The sequence below is a fragment of the Barbatula barbatula genome (assembly GCF_947034865.1).
Source record: "Barbatula barbatula genome assembly, chromosome: 3".
Classification (NCBI taxonomy): Eukaryota; Metazoa; Chordata; class Actinopteri; order Cypriniformes; family Nemacheilidae; genus Barbatula; species Barbatula barbatula.
The window spans coordinates 17,009,062-17,035,357 of NC_136764.1; the positions used below are offsets into that span (position 1 = coordinate 17,009,062).

The window sequence follows — 26,296 nt, forward strand, 5'->3', positions numbered from 1 at the left end:
GCCTCTCTCCAGGTCTGCTAATCTAATGGCAACATTAACTAGCAATAAGTAATATATTTTTTAAGGAATTTGTATTTTTTGTTAGTTTATACCATTTCCTGATTTCATTACATCTTTTGATTTGAATGATGTATTAGCACATGCGGAAATTAATATACACTATGATTGATTAATAAATATTCTTGAAGTATTGTTCATGTTGACTAATGTAGTAAACAAATGTTGAGAAATTGATAAACTGTTACCAACGTCATTAAGAAAAAGTCTGCAGAATATCAGCTTATTTGGGCATGAGGGCAGTCCTAGACATGACTGTTTGGGTTGCCCCACTGTGACCGTCTGACTTCTGTCTCTGAGTGAACTATATTTGATTTCATCAGCCCATGCGGCTTTGGAAATGCTTTACTCTGTCAACTGCACAAACATGTGCCGCATTTATGGGCCACTGAACGCCTGATAAACAAATGATCAATCCCCCTAATCGATCCAACAGCTTCCACAATTAACCTACATACTGTAGAGGATGACATTTTCACACAAACCCTTTTGAGTAACAGTTACATTTCTGCATTAGCAGATTTAATATTCCGCTGGGTGTGTTTTTAATAACATCTACCCAATTCAAAAGTGTAATTGTATTACAATAAATTACAAACCTTGTTAAATGATTTATTTAGAAAAAGAACAGACTGTTTCATTCAGCATGGTTAGAACAATGGATCTCTCAGAGGTGTAAATATGAGGCTACCCGCATTTTCTCTCATCCATTCATTATGAATGAGTCTGGAAGAGACAGGCTGGTGGCAACCAGGTCCCTTCTTCCCCAATGGTTCACTGCACACTAATAAATAATAGCAGTGGTGTCTGTGAGAGAAGCCAACCAGATAGAGTCTGTCCAGTAGATAAAATAACAGCAATGCGTGCTGTGTTGGGACCACCCAGACTGCTGTAGAACCAGATTTTGAAGTGTGTATAGACATTTTTTCAAAACTGCTTTCTGCTGGAAAGTGTAAAGTTTGGGGAAGATGTTTTGGGCTGCTGATAGAATAAGAGCCAGAGCTACAATAAATATTATAAGAACATTATATAAACATAAACGTTATACGACAAATACAACAAGGAAGTCATTGTTTTTACTGATACCATAATTTGAGGTAGAACAAAAAGGTCACATGGTATGTGTTGAAATAGCCAAAGCTTTTCTTTGATGCTGTCTTTGTGAATGAGATGTGACTTAAACAGCACAGATCTCGCTTCAAGCTATTAAACAGAAGACAGACAAATCTAACTTGACCATGAAGCACTTTCAATAAAACCTCCCCTTGGACAAAGAATTTTCAGTCAGCTGTGCATGTGCTTCTGCTTGAACCCCTGTGTGCAAGACGTTTAGCTCTGAGTAGTATAACAGCAATGTTTTAAGTTTCTCATATTCATGTGATGTGCACGTTTTAACAAAGCAACTATTAATGAGATACAGCGTACATTTCAGGACGAAATCGCTGTTACCGGTAGACTGTACTTCAAACCTCCTTTGACATTGCACAGTGGTGGTGTGCGCACAGTTCCCTTTCCTTTATTTCTTTATTATGATTTATGATCAACAACAGAAAGGCAAAAATAATATTCATTAACAACAGCTCTCATTGTACATCATAAATTCATGTCAAGCTATGTCTGTGCATCCCCAGTACACCCTCTGAGAGAACAGTCAGTCAACTTTTGTGGGCGGAGTTTAGAGCGAAGTGAACTTAAAGGGCCTCAGCATGAATTGCTTGCATGGATGTTGAATAATGTTAAATTACACTTTTTAATGAACTTCTTTGTTTTAGGTGAACAGAGTACATAAGATTATTTTATGCAGTCACTTAGTCCATTGAGTAAGGGAGAGGGCTCAATATTTTTATTTTTAATGTACTTGCTTTGCTCAATTTGATATTTTAAGGTCAATTATATTGAAAAGCAAGACAAAATATAAAAAGTAAATTTTGATCATTCAGTTAGCGAAATAGTGAAAAAATGCACACAAAAAACATGTCCGGTATTGGGCATTCGGCCTTTGTTGTTTCATTTGAATCATTTAAACAAATTTTGATTTCGGTGCATCCCTAATGCAAATGTAAATTATTTACTTTTTTCTCAAACTTATTTGAAATCACATATTAGGACAAAACATAACTTTTAGATTTGTATATATTTCTTGTACATTTGATTGCTGAGTTCTCTGAATTAAGATTCTGCAGAAACCAAAGAAACCTGTTGGTTTTCATAGATGCTTCAAATTCTTTAAAAAAACTAAGCAAAACAAAAAGTCTCACACCATTCAATCTCTAGTTTCATTAGGCATGGGAAAAGAACGAAGGAAAATAACAGAGAACTATTATTTCCATGTATTTATGTTATTATTATATAAATGTGTTTTTTTGCTGACTATTTTCAAGACTTGATGTTTAAGAATCCAGTCAGGACAGTTTTCCGAAGATTTTGATCTTGCTTTGAAGTGCAGGAGGGTCAAATACATTGTACTGTACATTGCCCCTTTAAAAGGTTTTATATATACAGTAAAAAATAAGTGTGGGCTAAATAAATAAACAATATTTTTAAAATATATTTAGAAAATGATGTACACTAACTAGAGATGAAGAACTGGTGTTCTCTTTTAAGATGTTGGGATCACATGACCAGTCAAACACAAAAATACACAGGCCCATGACTAATACTAATCTGTGTTTAAGAAACTCGAGGCCTAATGTTGCAGGACTGTGACATTGAGTTTTGTGTTTTATATTCCAGCGTTGGTGATAACTGATGGATCGCAAGACAAGTCTGGACTCGCTGAGGAGGTGGGGAGTGAAGATGACCTGTACAATGAGTTTCGCAGCTCCTCTAACCGTTTCGGACACCCAGGAGGAGGAGGAGGAGAGCAGCTGGCGATAAATGAGGTTGGTCATATAATCTGTACCTGTGTGTTGCAATTTACTTGCATTAAGACAGTTTTTTAACTGCTTTTATCTTATATTAGGATTTATAGCGCCAATAAATAGTAAAAAAAACATTGTACCGTAGTTTTGTAATAATAAAAACTCATTTATATTTTTGGCTTAAAACTTTTCAGTCATCTACTGTATGTTTCTTATGGAATATTGTGGTTTGGGTTCAGTTCAAAGCACCGCTCCGTAGATTCAGCGTTCAGCGTTTTAGTGAGAAACAGCAGAAAAATCTAATCAAAGCCTGGCCTCTGGTAGCTCAATGTGCACTGAGCTGCACAGAAACCCGGTGCTGATGCTGTTGTTTTTGTCATTTTTATTTCTGTCCTTATAAGGGGCCCTGAAACAAATTTATGGGAAGATCGCAGATCATTGTCATTGTTTTACACAGGGAAGCAATCACTGTTGTTGTTCATAAGTAGGGTTGCATGTATCTCATCCCACACGTGCTTCAAATATGAAACATACATCAAAACATCCATCTTGTAGGCAGCTTAAAGAAATAGTTCACCAAAATATGATAATTGTCTCATATTTTACCACATGCCATCCCAGATGTAAATGACTTCCGTTGTTCAGTTGAACATAAATCATTTTGTATTAAAATGCAGTCATGGGATCTTATATCACAGTCAACAATGTGAGAAATGTACAATGTGAGAAAAAATGATTCAGGAGTAGTCTGCAAAACACTAAAAGATGATATTTGGAAGAATGATGTTTACCAACTGAAATTGGACCCTATTGACTTCCATTGTATGGACACAAAACCACATTTTGTGAAGAGTCATATAGGTTTAGAACCACATGAGGGTGAATACATTTTTATTTTGGGGTAAACCTATAATTAATACTTTGAGCTTCACATATGTCATATCTTTATACTTGCATGTGTAGTCACGAGACACGCAAGTTTCTGCAGTATTGACATGCCGCCACATTTAAACTGAAATGTTTGTTCCCATGGATATGTGATATATTAATCTCTAAATAGCTTATAAATATGAACTGTTTCCTCTATGAATGTATCGCATTGCTTCAGAAGACATTTATTAACCCACTGGAGTTTTTGTGTTTTTTTAGCGCATTCGCCATGTTAACCTCATATAAAAAGCTGACAAGATGGCATTTTAATATAAAATGATTTGTTGTGTTCAATTGAAGAAAAGATGGGATTTTGGGACATCTGGGATGGAATGAGGGATAGGGGCACATTTTAGCCAGTCTTTTATAGGAGAAGGGTTTTGTAAGACCGAGTGCTAGTTTGTGTGTGTCAGGTAGACAGCTGCTAACTTTAAAGGTATGCTTCAATGCTGTGTGACAGTGCAGATGAGACTCGTGCGCAGACGAGTGTGAAGAAAGTGAGACAGCAGGTTATGGGAATTTGAGGCCTGCACTAATCCCATTAGCTGGGCCCAAATTGATGCTCGGGAAAGAGCTGTGCGGGGATGCGTTAATCCAACATTGGCCTGGGTCAGGAAATAAAAGCTCAAAAGCTGCTCTGCACGTCACACAGCCAATATTTAATATCTCAAACAGAATTACCGTCTCAAAGCACTGACTCAAGAAGACACGCAGGACGTGCTAGCATTTGGAAGGCTGTACGACGGGCAGCTCGTGCAGCCAATGAGAGGCTGGCGTCATGACAGGATAGTACCGCATTCTCTCGCCACCCTCCCCCACCCTCTCCCCTGCTGCTGCCGCTAAGGCCAGCCTCCGCTACTCTGGTATCCTGGATACGCTCTGCAGCACCGCCACCCGATTGGCTGAGAAGGAAAAGAAGAAAAAAATAGGAGGAAAACAGAAGTCAATACAGAGAGATGGATGGTTGGTTTTCTCTGCTATTGCCGCTAAGCACAGATGGAGCAACCGTTTCTGGCCCTCAGGTTGTCGTTTATCAAATGAGATGTTAAAAGGTTGTGCGCTAGTCTGATCCGAGAGAATAACACGGACGCGCATTTAAAAGGTTCATCGTTGTCGGATGAGAGCGAGCCAGCAAAAGGGAGGACAAAGCGAGGAGGAGACACGAGGGGTCTGAGAGAAAAACATAAAGATAAAAGGAGAAAAATAGATGGAAGCGGAGAGACACATCCACCCCTGCTCCTGACATCAGCAGCGCAGAGGAAATAGCACAAAAGAAGAGACGGTAGAGAGCGAGGGAGCGCACGAGAGAGAGGGAGAGAAAAAGCGAGAGACGGGAACAAAAAGGTAATGAGCAGGTAACTGTGGACGTGGAGGCTCTCCCACCCCTCGCGCACCTAACTGTACTTTACGAAGAATACCGAGCGGACTCGGGCGTGGAACCGTGTGCTGCCAAACGATCGTTCGCAGACCTTTAGGCAAGGGGGGTCCCGGCGCCATGGCTCGAGGAGGCCAGCGAACGGCATCTCGGCAGAGCCTGACTGACTTCCTGTTGCGCTGCAACCTCAGCCCGGAGGCCCAGAAGGTGGTCGTGTTCGTCATCATGATGCTGATGGTCATCATCAATGTGGTACTGATGTTTCTACTGGCCTTCCAGTAGAGCGCAACCGCAGTGAGGAGAAGGTGCGGGAGGAGTAGGGGAGGGCTGGAGAGGAGGAGGGAAAGTTACTCCCTCTCACTCGTGGATGGGTTTTCAAGATGCAGACATCAAGTAGTACAGGTAACTGGAATGGGTGTGACTGTGCATGTGTGTGTATGAGTCTGGCAGCTTTCAGGCTGAAGTGATGAGACAGCGGGTGTGTGAATTATTTATAAGCTTGTCACAGAGTGGTAATGGCGTAAAAGGGTCCTGAGTGGTTTGTAGGGTGGAGGTTGGGGGTTACTCTTTAATTTTAAATTGACTGGTTCTGGGAGTGTAAATGCTTTATTTGGGTATTCATGTGTGGAAACCTTTGAATAACAATTTTTAAATATATTTTCAACTCTAATTGTTGATTTTTATTGTTGATGTCTATTTTTTGAGTAGTGACAACAATTACTGCTGTAATGGCACTCTTGTGGATGTATGGATTTGTTTTATGCCAGAATCAGCAAGTTCAGATCAGATACCCAGAGGATTCTACAACATCAGTCAGGTTCTGTTTTTGACAAACAAATGGCACATCATGGTTTAGATCATCTTTTTTTGTCAGATGCTGTGCATTTACTGTATTACGATAGAAAACTAGAAGAGCCGGACCAGTTTTACAAACACAAACAATCCACATTCATTTACAATTAGTTTATTTTGCTTCATTTTTATTGTTTATTTGTCCTGTAGTATGAATGCCAAAGCTGTCTCTTCTTGTAGAGTCTTGGAAAGAACCAAGAAGCTGTAACTCACAGGCCGTGAAGAGGAGGCAAATGGGAACGTATGTGGGAGTGTCGCTAGGCAACAGGCTACATAGTTATAGCTGTGTGTTGAGAATGCAGCGGATGCTCTGGATTCAGGGGGTGTCAATACAGCCTTCCAATGCATCACCATGAGAGTTCAGTGTGATTACACTGCGTGGATGCTGTATTATGACATCATCAAAAGTGCCGTCATAGATCATGTTTTGCTGCACCGTTGAGATGGTTAAGCTTGGCAGCATTTCAAGCTAAATGAGGTGGTATTATATTATCCTGCACTTTTGTTTCAGTTGCAAAGCTGATCTTGGTAAGCAAAGGCGGAAAATTAAAATGGCTTGTCATGGGAAATCCAAAGGCTCAATTCGGCAATGTTTAAGGAATACAATGCAGTTTGGATTTGATTAACACAGGGTATAAATGGGTATAAATCTGATACTGTATATTGGAATAAAACTGTCAAATTATTCCACAGGATTTATCACCTTTTGCATGATGACATTTTAATAAAAATTCCACCCTTGGGCACATGAAAATTTAAATACAGGAACTATTTTATGATCTATAAAGAGCCAACGCTGAACTTGCCCTTTTACAGCCATCACGGCTCACCGAACCATCTAGTAAACATACCTATTATTCCTATCACTTGTTACTAATGTGCTCATGTTAACCATTCCTTTTTCCAATTGTGCTGATCCCTCTACAGTGTTTATTAACAGCAAAAGCGACAAGATATTCCATGTACCAGTTACATACGTTGAATAAAGCCTTGGCAATGATTGGCTGTAGACTTGATTTTCATGTGGCACCGTTTTGTACATTGTATGGAGTTTTACTGTATTTATGTGTGTCTCAATAGCTGATCAGTGATGGCAGCGTGTGCGCGGAGGCTCTATGGGACCATGTCACCATGGACGACCAGGAGCTGGGCTTCAAGGCTGGGGATGTCATCGAAGTAGTGGACGCCACGAACAAGGAGTGGTGGTGGGGCCGGGTGCTGGACAGCGAAGGCTGGTTCCCTGCCAGCTTTGTTCGGGTAAAAGAGAACAGACATCTCACTCCTGCTACAAAGAAGATTAGATTACTGTCACATTATGTCAATATTATTGCATTACTCTACCTTGAGGGGGTCGGTATCTTCGGTGTGTTTTTAGGAAAGCAGGTTTTTAAGCTTGTTTTTTAGCTGCCTGTACTGAAGTGTATATGTGTGACGCTGTAAACAAAATGATATTGGTAAAATATGAATCAATGTATATTATTTATTATATTGTGAACTATTATCTTTGTTATTGGTAGTTACGAGTGAACCAGGATGAGCCCATGGATGAGTATCTAGCCCATCTGGACGGGGTCACAGAGGGGGGTGGGGCCGGCTTAGGGGGACCCTTAGGACCCGGTCTGCCCTGCAAGGAGCAGATGAGAGCCAATGTTATCAATGAGATCATGAGCACAGAGAGGGATTACATCAAACACCTGAAAGACATCTGTGAGGTCAGTTCCTCTCTCACTTTATCACATGGCTCACATTGATCAGTTCCACCTCAGTGTGTGGATCTTGTTACATATCATTGTAGTGTGTGTGGAGTACCTTGGAAAAGGACCTGATGAATAGAACGAGAAAGGAACAAAGCATGCTTAACGTTTTAACTGTCATACAGTAGGGGCCACTGTTAGCCATCTTCTGAACAAGTACAGCATCTGAATCTAAAAGCAGTAAATGCTATTTTGATAATGGTTCTTAATACAATCTAAGCTATTTTTCTAGCTTTTTTTTTCAAAATGTTGCATATCCACAATCAAAAGGGTGATGAAATAGGAACGATTCTACAAGAGAGAATACAATAATGCTGCTGTCCTACTGAAACCTTATATGTCCATATTTGGTGATTAAATAATCAAAAATTATTATTATAAGTCGCCCTTTATGTTTGTTTGTCACTGGATCTTGCAAATATCTCACCAATAAAAAATGACATTACAGTATTAAATAAATGAAAAAGTACTGTTTCTTTAAAAGCGAATAGCAAATTTGCACATCCACGTTTTAAGATAAAAGCAGGGGCTCTTATCTTTTTAATTTGATTTATGTTCATATATTCATAAAAGAAAATATTCGGATGACTATCAAAGTGAAACTTTTTTAATGCTGGTGGGGAAAGAGTTCATAGATGTACCCCAGCTTCTATACGTATCACATCACAAATGGATAGTGGGGTAAGATGTGCCAATGGGTTCATCTGGCTAACCATGTACATTTTTGTTCGATTTTAACGATTGTTCTTTTTTTGCATGCCAAAGCAGTTTATACAATGCCAATAAGACAAGCCCCGCTGTCTGCTAAAAATAACTTTGTGCTTGCACGAAAGTTTTAGTGCTTGTAGCATGGAGGGTTTGACGGCTCTTTAATGACTTCCAGGGCTATATAAAGCAGTGTCGGAAGAGGACAGACATGTTTACCGAAGAGCAACTGCGTACTATTTTTGGCAACATCGATGAGCTGTACCGCTTTCAAAAGAAGTTCCTCAAAGCCTTGGAGAAGAAATTCAACAAAGATCAGCCACACCTCAGTGAGATCGGCTCGTGCTTCTTAGAGCATGTAAGCTGACTTCAAAGGCCTCTTTCTGATTTGCAGATTTCCACAGATATTTATTCAGTTTCTTTCTTTTGTCTATCCAGCAAACACACTTCCAGATCTACTCTGAGTACTGCAACAACCACCCCAATGCCTGCGTGCAGCTCTCCAAACTCATGAAGATTAAGAAGTATGTCTTCTTCTTTGAGGCCTGTCGCTTGCTGCAGAAGATGATTGACATTTCTCTGGATGGGTTCCTGCTTACTCCTGTGCAAAAGATCTGCAAGTACCCTCTACAGCTGGCTGAACTGCTCAAGTATACCAACCCACAACACAGGTGCTGATCTTCTGTCATAGTACTGTAGATCTGGTATACTCTGCCTTGGTGCAATGTTCATAACCGAGTCTTTGTGTTCAGAGATTATAAGGACGTGGAGGCTGCCTTAAACGCAATGAAGAATGTGGCCAGACTGATCAATGAGAGAAAGAGGCGTCTGGAGAACATTGACAAAATTGCTCAGTGGCAGAGCTCCATAGAGGACTGGGAGGTAAAACACAGACCTCATCACTTCATACTGTTTCGCTTTTATCTGAGCAAGCTCTTACAGCCTCTTTTCCTCTTGTAAGGGTGAAGACATATTGAGCAGAAGCTCTGACCTGATTTTCTCAGGAGACCTGACCAAGATCTCCCAGCCACAGGCCAAAGGCCAACAGCGAATGTTCTTCCTATTTGACCACCAGTTGGTTTTTTGTAAAAAGGTGAGTCAGTGTTACAGTGAAGTGTTTAGCATTTCTATTTAATGTACACATTTATTTGTTGATATTTTTATTGCTAGCATCATGCTCTATACTATTTTAACTACAGCACATACTAATTTACTCTAATTTACTCAAATTTACGTTGAGAGCATTTGTGCCATTTGTTTCTGAGTGAATGCTAATTCAATTATTGTGTATTGATAAGTTGATTTACTGTCCCCGCAGGATCTGCTTCGGAGGGACATCCTGTATTACAAGGGTCGGTTAGACATGGATCAGATGCAAGTGGTTGATGTAGAAGATGGGAAGGATAAGGACTTTAATGTGAGTGTGAAGAATGCCTTGAAATTGTGTTCTCCTGGAGGAGAGGAGGTTCACCTTCTGTGTGCCAAGAAACCCGAGCAGAAGCAGCGCTGGCTGCGGGCCTTTACAGACGAACGGGAACAGGTCCAGCATGACCTTGAAACAGGTGAACATCACTCTAGAAATAATAATCAGAAGCAATACTTATTACAACACTCATAAGTGTTACACTTCAATGTATAAAAAACAGACCATGGCAGATGACCATTTACTTTTTCTACGTAGTTTATATCGTATTGAACTAGTCAAATGTGGATTCTAGATGCATAGACCTTTCCAGTGATATTGTCATGAATTTGAATTTTTCACAAAAGTTAGAATCACAAAGCACATTAATGTTTTTGTTTCTTCTCCAAACCAGGTTTCACGATCACAGAGGTCCAAAAGAAGCAGGCCATGCTGAATGCATCTAAAAGTCATCCAACAGGAAAGCCTAAAGGTGAGATGATTTTTACACACTTGCATTCTCTAAAATATAAAATATAATATATAATCGCGTCAAAGTATGACGGGTGAAAGTATTCCTGTTTAGCACGTTGTGTTTAGTAAAGATCATGTTCGTGTGTTGTGTTGTTCACTATCACTGCATTTGTGTTTGAAAAGCATTAGCTTTACAGCACTTGCTGGCACTCAGAGCACCTTCACTTCTTCACCCAAAAACTTCCAAGTGTCTGCGTTTTTCTGAACCTCCAGGACCTCTGTCGCCCAGGGCCACCTTAACTTCACCTCTCCTCCCTGATGCCCCGCAGCGCAGGCAGGGGCAGGGGGTTAGGGTGCCCCCTGGGGTCCTGCGCAGGGCGATATCCTGGGTGTCCTCTCAGAGTAGAGAGACAATCGAGTAGTCAAGGGTAATTCTAGAGTATGTTAGTGTGATTTAACCCCTTCTAAGGCACGTCTAGTCCACGTAATCGACTAGCAATCCTTGTGCTTTTAAAGACACTAAAACCATTAATATGTCACAGTATGACAAAGTGGCCCAACTTAAATCGACAGCTAAATTAAGGTAGTCTCACATACTAAAACCATGCTAGGTCACGCCATTCTCTAATGAAATAAATGTGTGTGCCAGTTTCCAGAGTAATGACCCCTTGTTTATGTCCTCCACCCTGCAGCTGTGACCAGGCCCTACTATGACTTCCTGCTGCGTCAGAAGCATCCCACGCTCCCCACCTCCCTTCCCCAGCAGCAAGTCATCATGTTGGCTGAACCCAAACGCAAGACCTCCAATTTCTGGCACAATATCCTAACACCTTTCAAAAAGTGAGGGACTGGACTCAAGGTTTTGCCTGCCCTGAACTCGTGATTTTATCCCAGTGTAACATTTTTTTATTGTCCAAATGCGAAAGCACTTTATGGGTTGTTACAATCACTGCATCACTCCCAGACATTGACCGTTGTGAGGAGGGCATTCCTGCTATGTTATTTACATTGAAAAGACTGCTCGACCGCTTCAATTTTCAGAACTGCTGCAAGTCATCATACGGACACGCTTTGACCGCTTTGTCGAAAGGCTTGAAGAAAGGACTTCTTTCCATGTTGGTTAATTTATTTTCAATTTTTTCAATGTATGCCAGCTATCCACAGTGCCCAACTACTAGCTTTTATATGTGATTTGATACTTTAGTGTGACCCATGATGATGTTTAAAGTTTAAAAGGGTTTTGCACAAGGTATCGATTGTGTTGAGATTTATTACTGTATTAACTTCCTCAAGGCTGTCAAGAGAAATCTGTCAATATGTCAGTCTGAGTATGCAAACTAAGCTGAAATTTCTCCTCATTAAGCCTCTGAATTATACCCACACAAAGTCCCATGAGTCCCACCCGTTCAGATGAGCATTTCATGTATGTGCTCATTTGATTCTGCTGCCTAAATAACTCTTCGGTAACAAACTTCACTTTGAAGGGCCATTCAAAACGTAACTCGGATATTGTAATGGGGTTGCATGAATTTGCTGTGAAACCCAACAATTTCAACCCAAATAAATTCCTCAGAATTCTGTCATTCAGATAGATATTTGTATTATTAAATTAAAGAGTATGCTTGGCGGTCGTGTCAAATATGTATATTACCTTTGACCACAGAACAAAGTATGTTAATAAAATACATTTGTAAGTGTTATGATGATGATATTTCTGTGCCTTTTATTTGAGTAGATTTTACGCTTCGGTTTTAAAGGGACAGTTCACCCCAAAAGGAGAATTCTGTCATCATTAACTCACCCTCTTGTCATTTCAAACCTGTATGACTTTCTTTGTTCTGCAGAACATATTTTAAAGAATATTGGTAAACAAAAACCGTTGGTCCCCATTCACAAAACCAATTCGTGTCAAAGTGGACCAGCGGTTTTCTGTTACCATCATTCTTCAAAATATATTATTTTGTGTTCTGCAGAAGAACGAAAGCCATACAGGTTTGAACTTACGTAAAGGTGAGAAAATAAACAAATTTACATTTTGGGGTGAACTTTCCCTTAAAGAAAAGTTTACTTAAAGAAAATACTGCCATCTAGTGGTTGAAATTCATGACAGCGTCTCTCTCTTCCTACATTCAAAGTCATTACCAACTGTGACCAATACAATTAAAGACCAAAGCAATAATCACATTACCCACACTAAGGATAATATAAAGGATAAGTACAAAAATTTACAAGACAACAACACCAAACTTGTTCATATAATATTTATTCAAGCACCATAGCACATTATAGCAAAATCAAATAGGTTAAGCAATAAAACAAATCAGTTGGCACATACATCAAAGAAATAGTTGACAATCTCAGGCTGCATTTAGTTACTGTAAGGGTACTATGACACCCCTTGAGCTCAGACAATAAGACATGGCAGTGTAAAAGACTTGATATTGGTTTGCACAACATGAATGTGTAATCCTGCGATCACATCTGGAGTGTTACTGCTGTCAAACTCACATCATGAGTGTTATCTGCTCTGCCACTCAATTGAGCAGCTCTAGGTAGGTAATTGGCACTTTGCCTTTCTGATTGCCCCGTTGACCCATCAGCCAATCAGAGTCCATGCCTGGCACACTGGTCACGGTGATCACCTTTCAAGGAAGCACATGCACAAACACTCCCATGAAAAAAACACCCAATCGACTGTTTTTCATCTAGCAAACTGAATTTTCACTCACCTCATCGGAAAGTAGAGAAAGCTCACTACTGCTGTCTGCGTCATAGTCGTACAGTACACGGGCCTTACGTATACCGGAGGTGCTGCGGAGTTCATTAAGAGCAGGTGAGGCCTGGCTGGGTGGAGGTGCTGGCAGAGAGGCAGCCGCCGGTACGGTCGGAACGGAGACACTAGCGGAGGAGTTACCACCTGTCTGATTGTTATTAGTGCTGAATGTAGAAGGAAAGCTGGAGGAAAACAAGACACCCGTTACCATTGGCCTTCTACACTGGTGGGTTAAATATAACACGAACCACATATATATCCCACAGCACACAAAAAGGAAAAACTTACATCGGGATTTGCCTGTTTATGTATTTAGTAAACATCAAAGTAAACATTCACAAGATTAATAATATGCCAACCTTCCCAGCTGTTTCTGCAGATTAACCATGTACTGGTAACACTGTGCATAATAAGCAGTTTGGGCATCCACAAAGTCGTTCAGACAACGCAAATGATGAGCCTGATTTGACAGGAAAGGACATCATGACACATAAACAAACTTTACAAATGTATTCTGTATACACAGCATAGTATATGGTAGCATACATGAGTGCTGCTGATGCCCTCCAATAAGAGTCTGGTGATCTCAGCCTGCCGGTCAAACTCACTCTGTGCTATCCTCAGTTCTGTCTCTGCCTGATGGGAAAAAACACAAAAACAACTCTGACCGAGATGCATGTACCTCACCATCACTACATTGACATACAGTCTGCACTGCTTTCTATGTGATAAGTAAATGGGACAGTGAGTCAAGTGGGATTATAAATAACCAAGCTTCCTCTGGTTGAAAAAGGCGTGATGTTGGATTCTTGTCAATACAATACTGCAGTTTCCCAAAGCCTGAGCTCATAATCAGTAGCATAATCCCATTGCATCCCTCATAAAGGTGTTCTTTCTACAGGTCTAGACAAACACGGAGGACTGTGATTGCATCCCCCACTTACCTGCTGCACCTTCTCAGTCCCCAGCTGGCCAGCATTCAGACAAACATTGACAAACTCATCAGGTACAGGAATAAGATCCAAACCACAAACTGATCACAACTCGCAGACAATGAACTGTCTGTTTTTGTTATGAAAGAGGAAGCTAATGATGTCACCACTCGTGCACAAACACATTCTGTGACAAGGAAGCAGTTTACTATCAACAAGAAATAGCAAAGGAGGAAGCAAACAAAGGCAAGAAGGGCTTGACTTGCCCAGTGTGCGTGTGTGCAGTACACACTATATGAACATTTACACATGCATTCATGCACAACACAAGACAAATTGAACCTTATGAACACAGGTAATAAACTTAATTTTCTAAAGTGTTGTAAATGTTTTAGCATATAGAACCGTAAAATCATAACATAGTGATGCTTGTACCCTTCCTTTGCTCTGTGCTGTGTGTATGGCTTCATACTTCTGATAGTCTCATTTGTTCTTGAGATAAGGACTACCTTCCTGGAACAGTACAGAGATTCCAAATTTGTTAAAGCAACACAATTGCAAAAATAATGAGGGTTTGCAAACATGCTTTGTAAAAATTATGATCATGTCTCAACAGAATATAGTATCAACACTATACAAGTAAACTTGATAAAAAAAGGTTCTCAAGTTTTTATTCTTTAGGTATCCAAAGAACAAGAACAACAATGAGACTGAACAAACCCACTTTACCTGTATACAAATCGTGCTGTAGATAGTCATTTACAGACACACATAGCGAGTCGTATGCTGGCAGCAAAATAAAAAGAAAGCAAGAACGAGAGAGACACAACATACAAGAACTGCATTCTGTTGCCCTTATACAGATTATACCAAGATGTGTGAATGACCACAACAAATTAATACATTTACAAAAAGTGGTTTGTCAAAATGAGCTTTGGCATCTCCAAACATTTTGAGAAGGGCAAAAGAGGGCAGATGTTTCATTTGGCACAGCAGACAAACCTTTAGCCACCTGACATGCAAGAAGCTTAGCATGTAAGAAAAGTGAGCCACATACTCCTCTCCCAGCGGAGGGGTTGAGTTCAGCTCCTGCAGACGGAGGCAGGTAAGCAAACAGACGAGAAATATAATGAGAGAGAACTGGGAAAACAATACAGGTTAGTGATCCAAAGACACCAAGCAAACACACATGAGAAAAGGACAATCATTATTACAGACTATTTGAATTTCTCCTCTCTACAGTCTAAAGCAGACTGTTAAAACGGAACCTATGGTTAAGCAAAACATTTAAAGAAGGAAAATAGCTGATCATTCAAATCTGTGTGTGTGTAATACTAACTGCAGAGCGTGCATCAGCCACTCTGGCCTTCTTCAGTCTGTTTTTGGCTGCATCCAGATCCAGACGTTTATTTTGAAGCAGTTTCCGCTCTCTCTGTGAAGAAAAACACACCAATTGAGAAATGGACAAAATTCCCGTACGCTCAGAACAAGTGTGTTTGTATGCACATAAATGTGCTAACAGATGAAAAGCTCCTGGTTTGACTGTTCTAAATTTGACTCTGAATCATGTCTGCTTGTTCACACACAGGTAGTAAATAAGACCCATAAGCACTCTTTTGCTTACCAATAAGGTTTTATAATCACCCTCAATGAAGTTCCTTAAAGGAGTCAGAAAATTGATAGCAGAGCTCTGGATTAATTCTTTCTCCGCGCTGCCTAACAGCTTCTCAGTTTCCCCACATTTAATGAGAGCACTTCCTGTAGCACATAACAGGATGAGAGGACATCTTTGCATTTATCCAAACACAAAACGGATGAGTTCAATCTTCTGGTAAAAAAAATGCAATACCAGCAAGACGCTGGGTGAAGTGTGAGTGTATTGAGAATTTTGATTACGCGAATCCTATCAATAAAGCGATGCGAATTAGCCTTAATATACCGTATGCTGTTCCAGGTCCGAACTCGTGCCCCGAGTCGATCATGCACTCCCCCAGCAACTCGTGGTTGTTGGCACGTGATGGGATTTTCTTGTCCAGCATCTCGTAAAGAAACTCCTCCATCCTGACATCTACCCACATCAGACACATTCAATTAAGACCAGCGAGAGTCAGATGAGACCACATGCATCCTGTTAAGCAAGTCCTTTCGTCCACAGGCAAAATACTGCTGCTGAAAATCTTACAGATTTACATTGGATGTGTGTTTTTAATGAAGACCTCTTCCCATGTTGTTCGGAAATGTGGTCCTTAGCATAGAGAAAAAACTGACTTTACGCTTAACAACTCTAACCCTGACTTGCGAGTTTGCTTCCTCTGAATTGACAGTATAATAAGCATGTAGTTTACAGTGACCTTTCCATATACATGAATGTTCATATCTTACTGGGGTTGGGCTGAAGCACAACTTCTGTCTGTTTCATGATCTTCTCCGTCCATTGTTTAGTGGATTCAGCCCGGTTCAATAGGGTCTCCAGGTGGGCATCTAATTCGGTTCTTTCCGATTGCCCGAGCTTCTCCTCTGTGAACTTAACGCCACATAATCCAAACATTCAAATGCTCCATTAGCACATGTTTACAGTTTGTAGTTTTTGTAATTATTGTTATCTAGACATTTTGATGCTATCACACACTATCTATACAGTTGGTGCTTCACACTTAAAGTGAAAATTCTCCCATCATTTGCTCACCCTCGTGTCATTTCATACCTGTATTACTAACTTTTTTAAGTAACATATTAGGAAGAATGTTAGCAATACTGTTACATCATGGACTGAAATGATGTCAGAATTTGTATTTATATGTATGACTATCCATTTTATTTAGACCAAACTTACGACTTACTAATATGGAAGCAACTTAATTGAATGAATTTACTACAGTCATCATCAGTAAACACATTATATTTGACTTGACAAACTGTGGACAGGCAGTAATATGCTTACGACAGTCTTACAGTAACGATACACAACAAGCTTACGTCAACATATAATAACTTGATGTGTTTCAACGTTTTACCTGAACTGCACGACTGAGGAAAGTGCCAGCATCAGCTGCCAGCCGTCTAACGTTGAACTCCATGTTTGTGTGTTTATGTGTGAAAGCTCCAGTCCGTTAGCATAAACAGATTAGCCTGCTACAGTTCTTCGTTCGGCCAAAACGCTGAATTCAGGTCGTTGTGTTGTGATAATCTTGTAGTCCATGTAATAACTGCGATGGGGAGAAAAGACTATCGAAACCTAAACGTGAGAAGCTGTCGTTTTAGCTGTCCGGTGTCTGTATGTGTCAGTGGTATAGCTGCTAACGTGGAGCAGCAGCTGTTGAAGTGAGGGAGGGAGTAAAAAGGGGAAGAACAAACCAACGAAAGTTTAAAATCATAAACTCCAAATCAAAATCTTCTGAGAAACATAAGCTCGTTTGTAACTCCTTGGACAGGATTTATAATATAACGTATTAATAATACAGTATAATGTATATAAAAACAGCTTTTCTAATAACATTTTCTAATGTCCACTAGGTGGCAGCAATAAAGCTATGGCTTCTCTCAGTAATAAAAAGGCCACGGTCGATGATGTGTGCCAGGTTTACGTGTAGTTTTATTAGTGAATGAGATTATGACATTAGTGCGTGTGTTACATTCATGTTTATTATATTAATAAAACAAAAAATACAAACAGGTGTTCTGAAATGTCACCCTACCCGTCAGATTGTCATACAAGACATGCGCACATCAATATTAATTGTTTGAGCTTTAAAATCATCCTGCTGGTATTGATAGGTTATTTTGCACTGTAAATTAATCCTGTTTATTTTGTCCATGTGGTTTAGATTACATTAAGTTTTGCCCTGCGGTAGGAACATTTGACAGGCAATCAAATCGACAGAGCACCGGTACAATAGCTAAGCACACAGTTTAGTGCTCTAAATATATAGTATATCATTAAATGTATATAAATAAATATTTATTCTTGACGTATAGAATTGTTTCCCTATATTACAGCTTTTTACGTGTTAAAGTTTGAGTTTCTCTAGGCATACATTCGTAATTAATATACAATATTGCCTACGACCAACTGTTTCATGTTTGCTCTCCTTACGTAAGATTTCTAACGTCCACTAGATATCATCATTGGGATTGAAGCTTAAAATGTCTATTTCTATTGGCTAAAGAAAACAAAAAATGCAATTAAGCTGCTTAATAATGAAATAATAAAAACGGTAAACGATATAGGCAAATGAACATCATCTTTTAAAGTATATAAAATAATCAAGTGTGTTCTCATGACATTTAGACTTGTGTTTTCTCTTCTACTTGAACTTTTTTCTGCTGTGAAATGTTAACCTGATGTTACTTTAACTAATGTCCACCAGATGGCGTCATCAGCACCTTATTATCTTTATACGCTCCTTAAAGTCGGCTTGAATAAAAAAATGATCAATCTAATTGTTTTAAGCAGTGGTGAAGTATTTATTACAAATTATTTATCCGTGCACATCTTCTTTTTATTCATTTGCAGTTTTAATCTTTAATCAAAAACGTTAACCTCCTACCCTTATCGAAATGACGTCTCTTGACATCTGTTTACCAGTAATGGTGCGAAGGCGGGGCTGCAATAACTGACAGATTGCAAACTGTTAACGATCCAATCAGTTGTCAGGGGTGAAATCAAGTCCCGCCCTATATTTTTTCTTGGGTATACAATATAGAAAGAAAACAAGTCCTCTGTGTTAAATGTCAGTTTAATATATGTCCCTTTCTGCATGAACTGCTGCAATTTAATAGAACAAAGATATCAAGTTCCAACCTTACATAGTTTAAAGCTAAAACTTTCATTAATTGTCTAATTAAATCTGCAAGATTACCTAAAGGAAGCTGACATTTTTATATTTCATTTTCCTATTTAACAACTTGTTTGCCTATAAAGGACTAACAACTTTTTTTGCTAGATCTAGCAAAGTGTTGTATCGCAAAGTCTTGCTTCTCCATGAAGATGGGATTCCTTCAAGCCCAACCTAAAACAGTGAGAATCACAGAAAGAGTTACTGTGCACAGAATCACCCAATTCATTATTTCAGTGGATTGCTCAATTACAGAGAAGTGTTGCAATGATAACTTAATAACATAAACAAAAATTCATTCCTGATTTACAAACACTTCTTTGCCGTATGTATAGAACAGATGTGGTGTAATTGAACTAATGCCATACCTGAGCCCCAATGCAGGCTCCAATGAAGGAGCTCCTACTACAGGTGCACCCCCCACAGCTCATGGTGTCCCGGATAGCCTGCTCATAGGCTTTGGCTGTCAGAACTCCGTGCAGTGCTGCCTGGAATGCACCAGGCAAACCTGAGAGACATCTTATGTGGATCATTACGAATAGGCCTAGATAAAAGAACTGAATAATAATAAATGGTGAAAAGTTCAGCAGAAGACTGGTAACTAACCTCAGGTGTTTGGGAACACAGCAGGAATGAGCTCTTTGTGTTTCTTGTTTAGATTCTCTTTTACTTGATGAATGTGCCCTAAATTAGAAATTCATAAGGCGAATATTATAGAACATCATGTTTGAATACCATCACAGTTCTAGTGTAAAAAAAAGATGATTCTAAGAGCTTAGTAAAAGCACCTGCTTTGAGTCTTTGGATAAGGATCCAGCTAACAATGTTAATAACAATATCAAGAGGTTTATACCAATTATAGCTTTGTCCAACTCCTGAGGGTTACTTCTGTTTGGGTTACTAAGCTGTTCCAGTACAGCCTCCATAGCCTGTGGATCAGGACCATTCAGGATGAAATGCTCCAAGAACCTGGAGGAGGAAATATTTAGCACCCGAATGGTTCTATTTTGTTATAAAGTAACACATTTAATGAAAAAGGCTTGTCATCAATTATATATAATACAAACCTTGCAGCAGCAAGAGTCACAGCCAAACACATGTCATTGTTTTGAGTGACACGGATGGCATCCTCAACCCTCTCCAACATCTCTGGTTTTCCAGCATAGCAGGCAACAACGGGAGCAAGCTTTGCCACTCCATCTATTTGGTTATCTATATCACAACCTGAAGTGTCACAAAACAGTTTCATCAGAGACTCTTCCATATTTTTTAAAACACAGTAAGATCATTATAATATACATGTGTAAAACAAAAAGTATTCCATCTATAAATTAACAAAAAATACAGTTTAAGATTTTAGGTTTTTAATACTGAGCAATAAATAAGAAAGAGTAATCGTCTTATTGTGCAACATAAGTGACCGTGTCAAGGTACCTGTCTCTGCTTTGCCAGCATCCACATTTTTAATAAAGCTCTTAAGGCTTGCGTGTCTCCAGGGTCCCTCAATAGGTAGTTGAGGCCTGGGAGCTTGGAAAAAGAACAAATTTACAAACCCCACCATATGGGGACTGTTTAAATGACAAACAGAAGTGAAGGCGCTTTTTTAAATGTCTGTTTCTTAAACCAAATTGTCCTCCATATCTATAAAAATAATCAAATTTAACCAAGGAAGGTCCAAGTTGTGACAACGCCTAAAAACACAATAAAATATGAAATGTACATTTTGGAATCCAAAGCTTTGGAAATCGAATCTACCTCCTTTGTCTCTGTATGGATCATTGAGTGGTGTGTCATATTCAGATCCGGGTCCGAAAAACCTGTAGGTTCGTTGCTTCAAATCGTCCACACTCAGACCTGTTTAAATAAATAAATATATTACAAATAAAATACTAAGACAAAACTAATTCCCACAAACAAAGTGAGATGCATATCGTCAGATTCAGTGTGTTACGAGTACACAATGGTCCTAGTAACTAATATCAATTACCTCCAGACTCAGAGAGGGACTCCAGGAGCACAAAAGCCTGATCGCCATAACAGCTCTGCTGCCCAGAGTTTCTCCTGTAAAATGGATTGGCCGACTCTGGCCAGAATTCTGGCTGAGGCATTTCAGAGAGTAACACACTTAGTTTCTGCAAGTCATAGACCCAATGGAGTGGTTGTGCTGCAAATACACACAGATCACAACAATACATACAGCGTCCATGTCATACTGACATTTTGCAAATAACAGTTACTGTAAATTGCAACTATGATACTAATGACATGGGAATATCGCATGCATGTTGCTTATATGTACCCATGTATAACATGCAAAGTTCAGCCTCATAATTATTCTGGAAACACATTTAATTTTTTATTATTACATTTAAATGATTATTTATTTTCTCTGATGGTCGGATGGTAAAAGCAAACCTGCAGAATCGCCAACAGCCGCACCAATAATGGCTCCAATAGCCCTTTCAGCTTGGGCAAGAGCCATCTGGGACTGTAAGATAAAAACACGGAGGAGAAATGTTAGCATCAACTGTAACGTCCATGCAAACCCAATGTTACATCAGCACAGCAAAGCAATGCAATTTGTAGCTACTTTACGCAGTGAAACTGTAATAGTTTGACAGCATTTCGAACAAATATGATTTCTCACCTTGGTAGGTAAACCTCCTCAAACCGAGTACGAAGTTCGCTAGTTACATAATGACAATCCGTTTGTTGTGAAACCTATCTTCCGACTTCTGCGCTGTTGATTGGACACAAAACGCACGTGACAGCACGACGTATTGCGCATGCGTTGTCGCACGTTTGAAAAGTAGACTGTTTGACAATATAATAATGTCATATACAGTATTTCATATATTTCGCAACATATCCCGCCAACTTGTGAATGGGTCGACTAAGATCAGACGTGTATAGATTAGTTCTCGCCATAAATATACCCTTAGATGCTGGAATGGCGTTTAGAATGAAACAAAAAATAAACAAATTCAGGTTGTTTTTTGTGTCATTTGGTGAAGACGATATGATTTAGCATCAAAATCTAAAAAGAACATGAGCTAAAATAACCTAATATAGAATTTTAGAATTAGTTTGTTGTATCTTTCTATCAACATTCTAAGATTAAAGATTGAAATGGTATTGAAATAATTTATTGTTGAGCCGTATTTTAAATCCTCGTAAGTGTACATTTGAACTAATAGCCTATTAGGTATGACGAAACGTGTCTAATTTTTGATATATCTGAAAGACAACATGACTTAACTATTTTTAAGTAATGGGAATTATTCCTTTATTATTTCCTTTTCCTATGTCGACTGTCACATTTAACCCTACAACAAAGCTAACATGTATTAAACAATTAGAAGCAATAATTGTTAATATTATTAATAATAAAATTGTAGCTCTCTCACCATAAACAGATAATAACTTTGTAGCGATACGTAACCCATTGTAGTTTTCAACAGGCTAAGCGGAGCGTAAACGCAGTTGGACAAATTTACCCGATTGGCTCTTAATATGCATATGAAACGAATCACTATTGGATGTTCGTGAAGTGACGTTCAGTTAATAAACATGAGCTGTTCGGTTAATATACATGAGCTGAATCTTTTTCGTACTAGGTTCAGTCATTGGGATTTAAAGTCCTCCGAGGAGACGACGGATGAAAACGAAGTCTCAGCATTGGCTACAACGCGAGCCTGAAAGAAAACAGATGCGTTAGTGAAATTGAAGTTCTGCATCCTGTTTGGGATATTTCTACTTTTTTTCCTTCAACGGTGTTAAAAGAATTGATCAGTTTGCAGAGTTTAAGCGTTCACTATGGAGTACTGGAGGCAGTGCTGTTTATGGTTGATTAGTTGTAAAGTTTTGCCCCGGAATCACCGGGTCACCGCGGATTCGGCGCAGGTTTTTGATTTAGCTCAAACGCTACGCGACGGTGTCCTTTTGTGCCAACTGCTGAATAACCTCAGACCTGACACCATCAACCTGAAAGAGATCAATCTCCGACCACAGATGTCACAGGTGAGCATCAACAATAGTAGACAGCCTCCAGTGTATTGTATACTTGCATTACTTGAATGACCTCCTGTAATGTAAACTTTACATAGACTTCACTTCACTTTAGACTTGTCACTTATGTAGATTTGTCCATACTCTGTCTATCTATCTGTCTAGTATTATTCGGTTGCTTACAGGCTTTATGGTACTAGCCAGTGCTGAAGTACTGCTAGATTCCCAAGGGACAGTGCCAGTATAGACTCCGCTTTACAGAAATACACAGAAGTCTTTGTATACACTTTTAGCATCATTCAGTCAATCCAATAGTCAAAAACAAGTGGGCGAACAGTGCTAATAAAACATCAATTTATAAATGAACATGAGCTTTTGGTAGGGACTCAAGTCGTCCAGATGAATGCCCTGTCTGATTTGCCTTCGTGTTTTGTACTAAGAAGTTTCAGGCGTTTTGCCCAGGCTTTAACAACTCCTCCCAGATGCCCCCGTTTTTACTCCAGTGACCTGACAAAATAACAAGTGTGATCTAACTGATTTTTAAACTCACAAATCTAGCCACCGCCCTACATTGACCAGTCAGTCTCCACCACACAGCGGAAAAGAGCATTTTTCAACAACATTATTGTTGACATTCCTGATAGTTTGGCAGTTATCTGACTCATGAAAAGGGTGTATTTTCATAATTGTGCGTAAGTGCCTTTATCTCCACATGTGAGATTTTGTGATCTGGAAACGTAGCTCTGGAGTAGTGTAACATTACTTTAAATAAATTACACCTGATTATATCATTTTAATACAATTAACTGTTTTCCACTTCTGTATCTTGATAACTGTCCTCAGCAGTGCAGCAGTGGTAAATGAAAAGGCCTTACCATAAGTTGGCCGGTTTTGTTAGTTAAAAGGAAAGATAATCATAAAAACGTAAATATTGCCCATCTAGTAAACTTACTAGGAAATATAAAAAGTCTGTCTAGTTAGCATATTACAGTAAGGTTCGTTTTATTTCTTAGCTTTAATAATTCCCTTAATTTGTCTCTCAGCACCTTTTCCCGTGATAAGTTGTTACTCTAGCTACAAATGTTGTGTATTACATATTTAAAGCATTTGAAGTACCTGTATTATTATGTACAGAATGATGTATTTTAAAGCCTTTAAAAGGTGTATACCTTGTTATCACGCAACATTTAAAGAACTTTTGTTCATGTTACTTTATCAGAAAGGGTGATTGTTTTGCTGATCTCTTTTTTCTTTAAGTTCCTCTGCCTAAAGAACATTCGGACATTCCTTTCTGCATGTTGTGATGCATTTGGGATAAAGAAGAGTGAATTGTTTGATGCCTTCGATCTCTTTGATGTCCGTGATTTTGGAAAGGTAATAAAAATGTTAAAAGTTAAATTAAGTACTATATGTATAAGTTCTAACTTTTAGATTTTTATAACTATTAATTGTTTTTGATCATGTAATCTTTAAGAATTTGCAGTGCAGTTAGAAATGCAAACATTAGCTAATGGGTCAGGCAGAATGTCTTGAGAGGGGATTAAACATTTTAAAGTTCCTAATTATAAATGCAACTTTATTTAAATATTAAACAGTATTTTCAAAATATGAATATCTGCTTTTTAGATATCAACAGATCGCATTTGAAAAGCTATGCAACAATCATAATCCGGGTCTTGTACTTCTAGTGCCTGTTTTAGACTAAAAAGAAAGTTTGAGCTGCCTAAACTGAAAATAACTTGCCCGTGGTTTTGTCTCAAGATGCACACCAGTAATGTTCTTAGTTCGTCAACTAGTTAACTAGTCTTATTAAACTGAGGCATAGTCCTGGTTTAATGGGATATATCACCCATAATCCAAATCTGTATACATTTCTTTGTTCTGATGAACACAGAGAAAGATATTTGGAATAATGCTTATAACCAAACTGATCTCAACACCCATTGACTACATTGTCCTACATTCTTCAAAAGTTATCTTTTGTGTTCAACAGAAAAAACAATTATAACGTAATTTTTCCTACTATGGTAGTCAATGGGTATCGAGATCTGTTTGGTTATAAGCATTATTCCAAATATCTTTCTCTGTGTTCATCAGAACAAAGAAATATATACACATTTGGAGAAAATGTCTACCCTCTGAAGGTCACCTGTAATAAATAACTAATTTATTTTCCCAACCTTCCCACGTACAAGCTCTTCTTGAATGTTTAGGCTGTCTTTATCTGGTAATAACTCCCTGAGCCACAGAAGTAACTTACTCCAGAATCTTTTTCCCAGCATTTCTCTTCCTGCGCAGTGGTTTACAGTCCGGCCCTATGTGAGTTTAAACATAAAATAAAGCATCCTAGGAGATCAATTGAGTCATTGTTTGACTCATGTAGAATCATCACATTTCTATAGGGCTAGACAGGAGAATATAGAATGTGAAGCTGACGTCAAACCCTATGTTGCATGGCGCAATATTCAATGCGGTGTGACATCGATTAACAAGCTCTATAGACGAATGCACTAAATCTGTGCACCACAGTATCTTAACAGTTCTCAAAACAGTTAAGCTTTTTCAATAACTTGCAGCTTTAGTCCTATTAAGCAAACGTAGCTTAAAGTTAAAAATAATGTTAACAAATTACAGTGCTTTGACCCATTTATAAATTTCACCGTGTCTTCAAGGGTTAAATGAATCCCTCGCTATAATCTTCGGCTGGCAGCAACCTACTAAAATGTATTTTTGAGTTAGCCTTGTAAATATACCTGCTACATCTCTATCCATTAAATCTACTTTAAAGAAAATTATGAAGTAATGACAACATGACATACATCTCAGAATTGCTCAGAATTGAAATGGATAAAAGTATGGCTGTACAGTAAGATGTAAATCCATAAAACATTATCTTCTGTTGCATTCAGACAGATTGATCATGCTTTGAATTGCCATGCCACATCCAATCCCAGCATGTTTAGTCATACCATACAGTGTCATATTTATTAAGAATATAGTTGAAAATGTTGCTTGTGTCATACAGTTTATGCACACAAAGAAGGAGCTTATGTTAATAATTGCAATGTTACAACTGATTTGTTTGGCTTTTAAAATGATTTCTCATGGCGCGTATATAGTTAACGCAGAACATTAAGGCCGAAAAACTGATGTTTTTCTCATGTTTGTTTGTCATCATCATGACCACACAAATTCTCACCTTTCATCCAAATGTCTAGTTTCTGTAAAAACCGCACATCACTTGCTATAGTAACATGTTTTTTGTTTTAATCACTGTTTTAAAAAAGAAAGATATGGATTTACTACATGCCTTCCAGGCAGTCTCTCATTTTTAGGTT

At 38.8% G+C, this 26,296-nt stretch overlaps 4 protein-coding genes across 7 annotated transcripts in view; 2 read left to right on the forward strand and 2 right to left on the reverse strand.

The window, feature by feature from the left end:
- Window positions 1-12,120, forward strand: part of LOC306892332 (rho guanine nucleotide exchange factor 4-like) — a 30,808-nt gene extending 18,688 nt beyond the window's left edge. For both annotated transcript variants that reach the window (XM_079453365.1, XM_079453366.1), the window contains 10 exons: window positions 2,791-2,939; window positions 7,156-7,332; window positions 7,593-7,787; window positions 8,713-8,892; window positions 8,973-9,205; window positions 9,287-9,416; window positions 9,496-9,627; window positions 9,853-10,096; window positions 10,352-10,429; window positions 11,103-12,120. In XM_079453365.1, the coding sequence (XP_079309491.1) occupies window positions 2,791-2,939; window positions 7,156-7,332; window positions 7,593-7,787; window positions 8,713-8,892; window positions 8,973-9,205; window positions 9,287-9,416; window positions 9,496-9,627; window positions 9,853-10,096; window positions 10,352-10,429; window positions 11,103-11,254 (1,670 nt within the window). In that variant the 3' untranslated portion in view covers window positions 11,255-12,120. The remainder of the gene's footprint in view (window positions 1-2,790; window positions 2,940-7,155; window positions 7,333-7,592; window positions 7,788-8,712; window positions 8,893-8,972; window positions 9,206-9,286; window positions 9,417-9,495; window positions 9,628-9,852; window positions 10,097-10,351; window positions 10,430-11,102) is intronic.
- Window positions 12,121-12,658: 538 nt separating this feature from the next.
- On the reverse strand, window positions 12,659-17,639 carry sh3glb1b (SH3-domain GRB2-like endophilin B1b). Of its 3 annotated transcripts, XM_079452755.1 has the most exons (11): window positions 17,130-17,459; window positions 16,498-16,639; window positions 16,055-16,183; window positions 15,740-15,873; window positions 15,455-15,547; window positions 15,118-15,204; window positions 14,128-14,151; window positions 13,730-13,819; window positions 13,543-13,643; window positions 13,140-13,365; window positions 12,659-13,052 (listed from the first exon to the last, which is right to left on the reverse strand). In XM_079452755.1, exons 1-11 carry the CDS (start codon window positions 17,190-17,192, stop codon window positions 12,945-12,947), a joined length of 1,197 nt encoding a protein of 398 aa, XP_079308881.1. In that variant the 5' UTR covers window positions 17,193-17,459; the 3' UTR covers window positions 12,659-12,944. The 3 variants fall into 3 exon arrangements, with proteins under 3 accessions (XP_079308881.1, XP_079308882.1, XP_079308883.1); XM_079452756.1 differs by lacking the exon at window positions 14,128-14,151 and having other exon boundaries at window positions 17,130-17,639; XM_079452757.1 differs by lacking the exons at window positions 14,128-14,151; window positions 15,118-15,204 and having other exon boundaries at window positions 17,130-17,639.
- Window positions 17,640-18,835: 1,196 nt separating this feature from the next.
- On the reverse strand, window positions 18,836-21,699 carry selenoj (selenoprotein J). Its single transcript, XM_079452758.1, has 10 exons — window positions 21,598-21,699; window positions 21,366-21,438; window positions 20,938-21,114; window positions 20,706-20,804; window positions 20,385-20,477; window positions 20,018-20,174; window positions 19,804-19,919; window positions 19,557-19,634; window positions 19,319-19,458; window positions 18,836-19,124 (listed from the first exon to the last, which is right to left on the reverse strand). The coding sequence occupies exons 2-10, from the start codon at window positions 21,430-21,432 to the stop codon at window positions 19,029-19,031; spliced, it is 1,023 nt and encodes a 340-aa protein (XP_079308884.1). The 5' UTR covers window positions 21,433-21,438; window positions 21,598-21,699; the 3' UTR covers window positions 18,836-19,028.
- An 810-nt stretch (window positions 21,700-22,509) lies between these two features.
- Window positions 22,510-26,296, forward strand: part of vav3b (vav 3 guanine nucleotide exchange factor b) — a 32,723-nt gene continuing 28,936 nt past the window's right edge. Inside the window, exons 1-2 of the mRNA XM_079452759.1 lie at window positions 22,510-22,970; window positions 24,216-24,332. Coding sequence (XP_079308885.1) covers window positions 22,767-22,970; window positions 24,216-24,332 — 321 coding nt within the window. The 5' untranslated portion in view covers window positions 22,510-22,766. The remainder of the gene's footprint in view (window positions 22,971-24,215; window positions 24,333-26,296) is intronic.

Excerpts from the sequence above, each read along its gene's own strand:
- sh3glb1b (XM_079452755.1), bottom strand. The coding sequence starts at position 17,192 with ATGGAGTTCAACGTTAGACGGCTGGCAGCTGATGCTGGCACTTTCCTC. Across the intron at positions 14,152-15,117 it reads TGCATGTCAGGTGGCTAAAG|CTGGGGACTGAGAAGGTGCA; the intron begins GTTTGTCTGCTG and ends AATGCTGGCCAG. Across the intron at positions 13,644-13,729 it reads AGGGCATCAGCAGCACTCAT|GCTCATCATTTGCGTTGTCT; the intron begins GTATGCTACCAT and ends CTGTCAAATCAG.